The following is a 12,566-nucleotide window of genomic DNA, read 5'->3' as shown; positions in this document are numbered from 1 at the left end:
TTAGAGATGCTTTTCTGATGTTCCACAGTTGCATGCAATAGAAACCATGTATCTCTAAGGAGATATATACAGATACAAGCATCTGTAAATGTTTTTGTAATGAAATGGAGCCCTTACCTTTGTTTGTTAGAGATACCACAAGGAAAGAGCTGGACTTGAATCATCTTGTTTTGGTTGGTAGTACTGGCTGCCCATACAGTCTAAAGCCTGGTACTAAGGGCAGGAGTGCTCCCTCCGTGCTCTTCCACAACACTCCTTATCTCTGGTCATTCTTCCCACAATTCGCATTTCTGAGCTGTATGGGACTAGGGTTGAAAAATTCTTTCTCTCAAAGTTGTTTTGAATATATTTCCTCTTGAACAGCCTGGTAGTCTAAAGTTTTAGACAGTGAAATTAGAAATAAGTAAGTGCAGAAATAAATATGAATAACAGTAATACATGGGATCAGAGTAAAACATCTGGTTATGAAACAGAAAACAGAGTTCTGTAAAAAAAAATAAGTCAGCGTGAATGTTGAACATGTGAACATTTTTCTTCAAGCCACAGAACACTGGCTCTGTGTCTCTCTTCCTGTAAGAAAACTGGTTCCCAATGGTTCTGTGGCTCTTTTCCCCAAAATCCCGTAAGTATTTCCTGCCTGAATAGCTCCTGCGCATTCTTCTCCAATTCTGCGCAGGTACTAATGTACTGTCTGTATTACTAAAAGGGGGTCAAATCCTGAAATCTCAGAGCTAAACCTGGTTTTCCCAAAGTCTGAGATTATTCAGAGCTGGGTTACTGTTTAGATGAGCTGAAGAGGGTCAGAACACAGGAATAAATTGGAAGTGGGGACGTTAAGGAGTTCATAAACTCTTTTATAGCATTATAAAGCCAAAAGTAATCTAAATAGGCATGGGCGCCACGTAAGCTCTATGAATATCCCCCTTCTAGTACTTTCCTTGCGGCTGTTTTGCTGACTGGCTGGCTTCAGCTCATGGTCCAGATTTGCACTTGTGTTGGGACGGAGAGAACAATTGACAATTTCCCTGAAATGACCAGCTAATCTAAGTCTGTAAGACTAATTTCTTTGTGTAATGTAAATCCTATTTTAGGATCCTGTTTTTTTCTTACCAATTCAGTGGTTATTCAATGATGTTTCATTCAGCGACTAATGATGGACACTGTTTTACACACACAAAACTAAAAAGGCTGCACCAAATACCATTTACTTGAGGCCGAATATATATATTCAGTTAACAATTGATGCATTGAAAATGTATTATTTCGAGTGGTTTAGATTCTGTAACACCAGGACTTTCTATCGTTTTGAAGAGCGTAAGGGCTTTTCTTAGATATGTTTTCAGCTTACTGTTTGCCAACTTTGTCATAAAACAATTTATAACAAAAGCAATTCTGTTTTATAATAGTTTTTCATAGCTGGTATTTCAAAGGATAAAATAAAGGAACACAGTAAACACAAAACTGCTTCCCAAAATACTGTGAAAAATAAGAGGCTTACCCTGTATTTCCCACCCTTGCTATAGAGGTGGCTTCAGGCTGAAAGTAAAGGAGGAAGGTAAATTATGTCTGAGCAAGGAATTCCACAGCATGGGGGCATAATGAGTAACAGTGTGACCACCTAGTGCTTAATACCTGCCTTGAAAGAGGTAAGAGAATCCATGTGTTTGTCCCGAGGAATAAACAATAGCAAGAAAAAAAAAAGAATTGATGGGAAACTGGGTTTTAAACCAGACAAAATTCTGTGAGGTGTGACAGCACTGCTGTCATGTACAAATCACTGTGACGCTTATGGAATGCTGTTATATTGGCACGGGTTATATTTTGCAAGAGGGACAGAGAGAAAATGTTAAAGGAAGTGTGTCTAATGCTGCAATTGTTTCTATGGGGTGAGCGGTAGTCTCAACAGCCTGGCATGGTGTAATCTGAGTAACTGATGTCCCGGGTGGTAACTTAAGTGCCTAATTTGGCTTTTTGGAAGCCCCATGTGGTCATTACATGACTAAATATACCAGACACTTGCATGAACTGTATCAGATTTAAGGTGAAATCAAGGTATATTTCTCAAATGCAGAGGGCTTGATGAACCTATGAGATAGAGATGTGGGATAAGGTGGGGCGGCATTACCTAAGCAGGGGATCCCGAATGAGTTACAATAGTTTTGAAGAGATGAGCAAAGTGATACAAATGTTATGGGCAAAGGTGTAGGAAAGGATGCTAAAACGTCTTCTCCCATCCCTGCTGAGCTGCTGCAGGGGTTTGTTCCAGAACAGCCCTCTCATAAACATTGAGTGGTTAAACATTGGAACAGGCTGCCCAGGGAAGTGGTGGAGTCCCCATCCCTGGAGGTATTTAAAAGACAAGTAGATGAGGGACTTAGGGACATGGCTTAGTGGGTGGTGGTGTTGGGTCGACGGTTGGACTTGATGATCTTAGAGGTCTTTTCCAACCTCAATGATTCTATGATTCTATGATTCTGTGATTTCACGCTGCTTTCCTTAGCCCTCTGCAAGATTTGACTGCCGCTTGGAGGCACAGTCCACAACCAATGGTTCCACGGAAATCTCAGCAATGGCAGACATATTTTCAAGTTGCTGGGAGGTCCCACTCAAACAAAGAATTCAGTAACAGAAGTGACAGTAGCTTTTAATTTTCACAGCAGAAAACAGCTGTACAAGCATCTCACCCAGATTTAGGAACCTACACATCCAAAATCTGGTTTCCTATTTCTCACACAGTAGCAGACGATGGTAACATTAATCTAATTGAAAATAACATGCACCTGAAGCTCTGCAGTGTTGTAGGGAGATCAAGGCAATGCCGATAACAAACCTGGATCTATTTACAGGCCTACCCGTGACAGTGAGGACGAAGAGGATGATGAGAAAAAAGGAAGAGGTTGTACCCTCCAGTATCAGCATGCCATGGTGCGAGTCCTCACACAGTTTGTAGCTGAATCCTCTGAGTTTGGAGGCCACTTGACCTATATGCTAGGCTCTGAGTGGCAGTTTGACATCACTGACCTTGTGACTGATTTCATGAAGGTAGAAGAACCCAAGATTGCTAAGCTTCAAGATGGTCGAGTTCTGGTTGGTCGTGAGCATGGCATCACCACGGTCCAGGTACAGCCTAAAACGCATCTGCAGCTTCCGTAGAGAGAGTTCTGGATGCACACACACAAGAGCTAGTTAGCTTACAAAATTAATTGCTCTCAGAAAAAAAGAAGCTGAAAAAAATTTACATGCTAAACATAAAAGGAAGTTTGAATGGGTTTTCATTTTTGCTATTTGTACAAAATACCTTTAGGTGAAACTTCTGAAGGGATTTATCCACGTCCATGTGACTAGCAACAGTGAGATTTTCTGAACAGTGAAACAGGTTACATGATGCACACAACTAGCTTCTTTTAATTTAAGTGGGACCTTATGAACCTAACTGTTAGGAAATTTTACCAAAGATCTACAGGCATGTTTATATGCTTAAATGTCTTTGAAAAATTAGTCCCTTTATGTTCACAAAATGAAACACAAAAAATGGACACAAAAATAATCATCAGAAATCTTTCAGAGTGTTGATGTTCACCACCTGTCTATCTTCATGCATATTCCTTAATCAAAATAAAGGAATACAAGCACTGGGGCTCTTCTTCTCAACTGCAAACATCCGTAATGTTCCAGTCCCACTAAGTTTCCTTTGTAGTCAACACAAAGGAACAGGTACTTTTCAGGCTCAGCTCCTTTCAGCCTAAAACAAACATCGCGAAGAGGTCAAGGGATCTCTGTCCTTAAAATGTCTCTTTCACTCCAGTGACTATAAAGGAGCAGAAGGCAGCTAGCGCCGATGCAGGTAGCTACACTGCATCGTAACATTTTTCATCATAACATTTCTCACGTTAGTTTAGACAAATCGCACCTCAAATATTTTGGGCTTGAACCAGCTGTTTCTGGCATCAGCAGAAAGATGACTGTCTCCTTCTGAGCGTGTTAGAAACCAGGTCTTGGAGCAAACTGACAGGACTATTTTGGCATTGAAAAATGCAGACAGGCACCCCATGGGATTTTCAAAGTCCTTTTGCAAATCTCACTTTCATTTCATTCAGGTCCTCTGTCCCTATAAAGGCAGCAGGCCAAGTTCCTATCAGCCGGGCTTTGTACACTTATTCATTCCCTTACTGAGTTTCAGCATTAATCAGTGTCTTACACTATGTCTTGTGCTATACTGCATTCATAAGAGGTTTTATAGACCACACAAAAATGACTTTTTTTTGAAAAACAAGTCCATTTAATTTAATCTATACTCCATTGTTGAGGTGAAGCTGCAATTTTGACGTGATTGGTTGTTTTCTTAAATTATTTTTGTAAATAAAGTAACTTAGCAGCACATACATGTAATGTATTGGGGAAACATCAATTATAGCTTATACATGGATGTGACAAACCCAGGATTAATCTGAAGTGTTATGCTGATTAGCGTCTAATCTTGCTTTACAACACAGTTAGTTGCTGTTTCATGCAAGGCGTTTGCTTTCTCTTTCAAGGTTCTGTCACCTCTTTCTGATTCCATCTTGGCAGAGAAGACAGTGATAGTTCTAGATGACCGTGTAACCATTACAGATCTAGGAGTACAACTAGTTTCAGGCTTGTCCCTCTCCTTACAAATCAGCAAGGGAAATAAGAGAGCTATCGTTTCTACCACCTCTGCATATGATATCCTTCATACTCCGAAACAGGTATGATCCAAAATAGTATATAGAATTAATTTATTTGTGTACTGTGCTTTGTCAGAAGCTAGGGAAAGGTACTTGCTGTAAATTTTAGACATCACATATAATGTATGGCTTTGTGAAAAGCAGTAACTTCACATAGTAAAGGCTGTTCATCTTACTGACCAACTCCTACAGGTGCAAACACCCGTACAGAATGACCATTAAACTCCTCAGAACTAGTTTGGAGACCTGTGCAGCACAGGGAAAGTGATGGACACGTCTGTGCATGCATAATGCTGTAGAAAGCATGTACGTGCCACTCAAGACACTTTTTCTATGGGAAAACATGGCTTAGCCATGTAAGCAGAGGTAGAACCCCCGTGCCTTAATAGTCTCACAAAGTCAGTTAAGCCAAAAGGACCTTTTGGCTGCGTGGACGGAAGTTTTCATGATCTGCACTGCTGAAATAGGATGAGTTTGTACTTACTTTGAATCGTATAATCTGAGGAATTAAATAGCTTTCGATGAGACCACAGAATAAATTACACTTACCTTTTTTATTGTATTTATTATAGAATTGAGACTCTATATCACTAGAGAAAGTGTAACTATCCTTTTAGCACTAGCAATTTGCAGTAACAAGACATTGTTTTGGTCAAAACATCCTTAAAAAATGCTGGTTTTGAGTGCTTCTGTAGTTCCCAGAAAGAACTACAATCACTTTCATGTATTTCACATAATCTCGTATATTTGAAAGCATGACAGAAAATGTAAAATACTGCATTAACCTAGTTTTTTTCAATGGGCTGAATGGGATCACCATTCCGACACATAACAGCTCTGCATGTTGTAGTAAATATGGCATTAGAATTGTAGTATTACAGAAATTCCCCATTATAGGTCCTTTATCAAATTAAATAAACAGGACTTTGGAAATATGATTATTTTCATCATGGGGCCCTGGCATTCAAAAGAGGCTTCTCACTTCAGACTGAAAAAAAGAATTGTCAAATTTTTTTTGTCAGCACCTTTTATTAAATTTAGATGACCTTGTCTTTGATAGTTCCTGAAGATGAGATAAATGCCTAAGTGGTCTAGAGAACACAAATCTGCGAGAAGAAAACAAGAAGCAGGGTAGACATTTTGATTTTCTTTTTTTTAAAGACAAAATAAACCAAAATTAAGCTGTGTATTCATTTTGCCAGTGTCAAACAGACTTAAACAACTGGGTGTCTGATGCGTGCTCTCTTACCTTTCACACATTTTTTTTCTCATCCTCTCTCCCTGCAGGAAGCCATAGTCAGTGCTTGGATTTTGTTCAGTGATGGATCAGTGACGCCGTTAGATATCTATGACTCCAAGGACTTCTCGATCACCATCACTTCACTGGATGAGATGGTAGTGTCTGCACACCAAAACCTTCAGTCCAAATGGCCTGGGGTAGTGGCGGAAGGAGATGGGCAAGGACCTTTGATTAAAATTGAAATGGTCATCAGTGAGCCATGTCAGAAGACGAAGCGGAAGAGCATTCTGGCTGTTGGGAAAGGAAGTGTCAAAGTGAAGTTTGGTCAAAAAGATTCTGACCAAAAAGGAAACACTAATGACATTGATGATGTGGATAGAAATTTTAAAAGCCATGCAAGCAATTCTATAGAGAAACCTGCAGAACAAGAGAGGACGGCACAAGAATGGTCCAAAAACCATGAGGACGTGTCCAGTCTCGAGGACAATGCAAACAAAAGCACAACTTCCATCTCTCCCATTGATCAGGAGTCCCTGGAGGATGGCCAGCTCCAAAATAACCCAACTGCCTTCACAGGTTTCCCTACGCAAGTAGAAATACCAGGAGAAAACAATCCCGGTGATCTCACATTGACTTCAAGAGGATTAACAGATTTGGAGATTGGCATGTATGCCCTGCTGTGTGTTTTCTGCTTAGCAATCTTGGTCTTTTTGATTAACTGTGTGGCATTTGCTTGGAAGTACAGGCATAAAAGGTTTGCTGTGAGTGAGCAAGGCAACATCCCCCATTCCCATGACTGGGTCTGGCTTGGAAATGAGGTTGAACTGCTGGAAAACCCAGTTGACATTTCGCTCCCGTCAGAGGAGTGCACTACCATGATTGACAGAGGAATGCAGTTTGAAGAAAGCAACTTTCTCCTTAATGGGAGTTCTCAGAAGACTCTTCATAATCATATCCTCAGATCTTCTGAGTACCTTTGTGAAAAAGAAGTTAAAAGTGAACCTATAAATCCTTCTGGGCCAAAGCAGAAGCGAGTAAAGTTCACTTCATATACAACGATACTGCCGGAGGATGGAGGCCCCTACACCAATTCAATTCTATTTGACAGTGATGATAATATTAAATGGGTATGCCAAGATATGAATCTTGGTGATTCCAAGGAACTTAGGGACTATATGGAAAGACTGCAAGACAATATGTAAAACTACTTTCTTATGTTTGTAATCACCTTTATGCCTTCTGTTTATGGATGGTGGAGCAGTCAGTCCAGTCAGCAATAGGAGCAAGACAGTCCAACCGTGGAGTTACTGAGATGATAACCTGATATCACTGAGCAGGTACAAGAGGCTGGCTGAGTTAAACCTGTTTCACCACAAACCAGGATGTGCCCCTAAAACAGCTACCTGTAGGTGTTGGAGGTGTCACACGATGGCTGTTTTTGTATACTGCCTGGTACTAGCAAAATGCTAATACAACTACGCTCAGACTCAGAGGAGACTTCATTTGTTTGTCATCTCTCATGATAAACGGTAAATCAGAAAAGAAAGGGATATTTGTTTGCATTGATTTTTCTAGTCGTCGTCCTTTGTAAAGCACAGTGGACATTTCTTGCTTACAGCCTGAAATGAGGCTTACATTTAAAGGGATCTGAATTAATCTAATTTTATTGCCTATGTGCAATGCAGCCAAGTAGTCGTCTTATTTTTTACAGATATAAAAACCCCCACGTGGTTAATTTCTTTTCCTACTGTTTATGAATTTTATTTGACTTAGGAAACATTAAATATTTTCTTTGAAGGGTTTTTTTCTGGTTGTACCAAAGTGTAGTACAGTAATATTTATAATGATTTAAGTTTTCTATTCATCTGCATCAGCCCCTAGAGATACCTCCTTCGTCACTGATTATCTTTCTCCTTTCCATATGGATATATGGGTCGTTAGTATTTGAAACATAGAAAGGTATTAGAACTCTTACTGGGAAAGGGTTGTATCTTCTTACAGGGAACTGTAAATACAATAATAAACCCTGGAAAATAAAAATCAAGAAGTAGCCCTGGGTTTACTTTTGTCATTGCTAACATGAAAAAGTAACCTGCAACAAAACAGCACATACTTCAAAGGAAAACGCTTTGCTGAAACAGCAGCTTGGTTGACAATACACATTATTATCAGAATGAGAAAGTCAAATGTGCTATTGAAATGCGTAGAATAGGAAGGAAATTTCCTAGCAAATAAGCAAAGGCTTGGTGTCACTGTTACTCTGTACTAATTAATACATTGATGTAGAGTTTAGCAGGACAAAGAAGTCCATGCTCAACAGCTAATGCCCCAGACCTTGTCTAGAACATCTCTGACCATAAGGCCGTTAAAGAGAAAAACTTTACACCGTGGTTCATTAAAAAAGGAAGAAGGAAAGAAAAGACACACTGGGCAGATTATAAAGTGACTATTCCCCATTTTAACAGGGAAAACGTGCTGGAGATTCAAAGCTGCCATTTCATATGCATTACATGTATTTTTTTTACTGAAGGATGACTGAAATAAGTTGAAAATTACAGTCAGAAAAAAACTGAATCTACATAATACTTAACAAAAACAATAAAGCACATGTTCTTGTGATGGATCCTGTGCAATAAACACAAGATCCAAATTACAACTGCCTTACGTACTGTAGTTCCCATCTTTTAGGTAGATCAAGATAGGATTTGAATTTTATAATTCAGTTCTGATATTAGAACAGACCAGACAACCTTAACTATGGGAAATTCTGCATTTGGATCCTAATCCACAACTGGGAACATGTTCAATATAACTGCTGCAAAATACGAGAATTTTAATGGTGAGACTAGAAAGTGAGGACACCAGGCTTATATAAGTGATTAGAGACTTACGTTTGCTGGCACTGAACTGCATAGTGAGGGGATGGCATCTGTTATAATCTAATTTTAAGTAGATAAAATAATAGACCACAGAGATGCTTCTGTTTCATGAAGCACTTGTGCGTCAAATGAAATCTTGGGTTGTTTAACAAATGTTCTCTCTTCTTTAAATGATCCAGACCTTGTAAGGAAATATTAATTCCTACTGTGATCCCTATTACTAACAACATAAAAATCCCTTTTTAGAATTTAACATCTCTTCCCAACGTGTTATTTTGTATTTGGCTCAACCATAAACAAAGCGTATTGTTTGCACAAGAGTAAATGAGTATAAATCAACCACAAATAAATTTGGTCTTGAAATCAGAGGAAACAACTTGCTGACGGTAGTCGCAGAGGGCAACAGCACAGCTGTTTTCATGAACGCATATCCCCCAGTTTACCAGTGCAACTGGTGCTGTGTACTGGACTCCATGACCCGTTTCTTCACTGCGGCCCCAGTTCTGCTAAGTATACCAGCAGATGCTGAACTCCGTCCCTAGTCAGTGCCACGTAAGCACACTGAGCGCCCAGGGACTCGCAGTTGTGCTTAGCTGCTCTTCTCGCTCGTTAATATAGGTAATGGAAGTCAACAGCTTGACTGACTTCTTCAGGAGATTTCCCTTCAAGGGCTAGGGCTTGAAAGACTGAGGATCACTACGTTAGGGTGCCTCTCGACTGTCATATGGTTGTATGTATGAACTTGTACCTGAGGCCTAATCCCTGTTTGTCCATAGTACCTACAAGCGGCTATATGTTCAGGCTGCACGCTTGCGTGTGGAGGAAGGACAGTCCTACATGCAATGTGGACAGTGCTAGAAGCCACCAAAGGAGACCTCTGGCTTTTTCAGCATTTACTTGCCATGTGGCTTGCAAACCCCTGTGCTTTCAGATGTTGCTGCTGAAGACAGTTATAAATGCAGGGTTCCAGGACTGTTAATGTTGGACCAGAAATACTTCCATTCTGGTGTTTGACTGAGCGTGTATCTAAAATACACTCTGGAGTAGCAGCTGACATGTAGCTAGGGTCTGTGTTCTATTTACCAGAGGGTGGTAAAGTCCTAGCTGGGTACAGCACCTGTCAGCATGGTCGTGAAGTTCTTCAATGAAGTTCTTAGGTGGCTCAGTGGCTGAATGTGGGGCTTCTTTAGAGTCGTGACTTTTGTAGTCATAGGCAACATACACATATCATCTATCCCAAAGTTAAATTACAAATAGAGCCCATTAGAAGGGAGTACAGCCACTACTGGTGATCAGCTAAACAAAGGAATTGGATACAGCCGTCCACAAAAAAAGACCCCTCCCCAAATCTGGCAATGGGGGGAAAAAGAAAATCTACAACTGCATATTCATAAAACCTTTCTTTTTGTTTTACATCACATGTTGTTACATGAAAGTTCTTACATGGAAAAATGGCAATACGAAAAACAAAAGAAGTGGGAAGAGAGAATTCTATTCTCAGTAATTGGGGTAACACCAATAAAGTGGAGGAGTTCTGGATTTATGTACAAGAATGTACAAGCGCTGGTTTAAGCGCTTATGCTATTTCTCATAAAATCGAAAGGAAAAGAATTTAGATGAATAATGCAAAATATAGTTCTGAGTTGATCAGTCCTTTTTAAATGAAATATCTCAAATTTTAGTTTCAAAATTATATACTTTAAATGGAAGTAGATTTAATTTAAAAATACTTTAAGACCCCACAATTTTCTGATTCACCTAATTTTTTTCAATTACTCTTTTAAAATAAAGTCTTTTATTCACAGAATATATAATATTCCGCTTTGCTGTTAAATGAACACCATTTATACGTTGATAAAAGAATCTCTGCTTTTGAGATTACAAAGCAAAGGTAGCCAAATGATCAAAAGGCACGATATGTATGTATGTATGTATGTATGTATGCAGGAAACTAGAATTGTCTAAAAAAGAAAATAGAAACTATACTGACAGATTAACTAGAATTATGTTTCAGTAGGTGCCCAGGAAAGCAACACCTGTAATTTAATACCGAACAAACAGAACATCGTACTTATGGCATGTATAGAGAAGACATTGTGAGCGAGTTTCTTTGCCTGCTGTCAAGGAAAGACAGTCTGTAGTATCAATACATATACCAGGAGACACCCAGGAAAAATTCTGTAAGCAAAGAGCGGATTAATGGAACACGGGGAGTTTGTGAACTTTAAAGCTGATGCCAGACCCTCAACTCTTGTAAATCAGCTGAGTGATTTATGGCAGCTGAGCACTGGCATACAGGGAACGGAGAGGCCAGAGCTAGTAGTCTTCATCTGCGCAGAACCTTTTATTTTGTTTGGCCATCACACAGCCTAGCTCCATGTGGCTTGTCTACGCCGCCTTTCCCGTTCAAGTAAGAACTTAGGAAACCAGTGCCCTGCTCTCCTCTTGATATAGGACCACATAGATTACCGTTTGGAGCTGCTGTTTCTTAATTCATATTGGGGAATGTACAAGAAAATCTTACAGCCATACGACACAGTATAAACAGTCCATTATATAATGGAACCCCCCCCTTAGTCCAAGGTAGAGTACCCTATGAATGAAATACCAATTTTTCATAGTGGATACGCTCTTTTCTGAAATATAAATCATGTGCACTACATTGAAATACACTATAGTGTATTGTGAAATGCATACATTAATTGCTGAATCTATAACACTGAATATGTATATACATCACCCCCAAGATATTTATACAATATAATAAGTCTTAGATGTATAACATAATGAATTCTGTACAAAATAAACTGTAAGTTGAGACAATGAAAGAGAACTTCTACATCTGTGTAATTTGTATGCTGATTAAGTTATTCAAGCCTCAGTTTTCATCTTTAAATGTGCCCTTTAAAAAAAAAAATACTTATTTTCTACAGGCAGATGTCTGAAATAAAGACTGCACTCTTCAGAAAAGAAGCAAGTGAAAGACTGTGAACGAAACAGATTCTGCTGGAGAAATAAACATAATGTTCGTGTGATTTTTTTTTTTTTAAACTGACTAAACCATTTTGTGTTTATACTGGTGAAGGTGGTCTGCTGGTTGGGTTGTGTGATGTGCCCCTGCAGCGTGAACAGTAAATCAGCAGAATCACCATCACAGGAGTTGCTCATGTGCCTCCTTGCTCAAAACAACACAAATTACCAGATTATATAGTCCAAGGGTTTCACCCAACCGTCCCAGCAAACGGTGCTCCAGCCCTCTCTTCCGGCAGTGAGTGATCCTTTCCCAGCACCAAATGTAAAGAACAGATGAACATACCAAATGAGCACTGCCTTGCGACGTACAGTAGGGAGGTATGTTTGGATTTAAAGGAAAAGGTGACAAACTTAACCTGTCCCTTTAGCTCTCCAGTGTGAATCATCATAGGTCAGATTTTTGATTCAGTGTTCCGAATTTCCTGATGTCAGAGTCTCAAAATTACTAAGTGACCACTGACCTCATCGCAAGAGCTAGGAAAGTACCTTGCTAATGCCAGAACAGGAAACTAGGCCTCAGTTTTTAGGTTTTGCTCAAGGTCTTGGAAGTGGTGGCAGACCCAGAAACACAGACTCTCCTGAAACCTCCCGGTGTAATCGGGCCTCCCAGAGACAATACAGTACTGGACATCAGCGCTCAGGAGGTGCCTCCATCGATCGTCCTTTTGCTCTTTTCAGCTGGACCACATTTGAGCTCTGACTACAAAC

The 12,566-nt window shown here is 39.7% G+C and overlaps 1 protein-coding gene across 1 annotated transcript in view; it reads left to right on the top strand.

Moving 5' to 3' along the window:
- The window catches only part of LOC143167425 (transmembrane protein 132B-like), a 263,937-nt gene extending 252,077 nt beyond the window's left edge, over positions 1-11,860 (top strand). The window contains exons 7-9 of the mRNA XM_076352854.1: positions 2,847-3,120; positions 4,536-4,727; positions 5,994-11,860. Of these exons, the coding sequence (XP_076208969.1) occupies positions 2,847-3,120; positions 4,536-4,727; positions 5,994-7,148 (1,621 nt within the window). The 3' untranslated portion in view covers positions 7,149-11,860. The remainder of the gene's footprint in view (positions 1-2,846; positions 3,121-4,535; positions 4,728-5,993) is intronic.
- The last annotated feature ends 706 nt before the right edge of the window (positions 11,861-12,566 follow it).

This window comes from Aptenodytes patagonicus, chromosome 15 (assembly GCF_965638725.1).
Source record: "Aptenodytes patagonicus chromosome 15, bAptPat1.pri.cur, whole genome shotgun sequence".
Classification (NCBI taxonomy): domain Eukaryota; kingdom Metazoa; phylum Chordata; class Aves; order Sphenisciformes; family Spheniscidae; genus Aptenodytes; species Aptenodytes patagonicus.
Note: the sequence above shows the minus strand (reverse complement) of the source record. Positions and strands in the feature narration are given on the sequence as shown.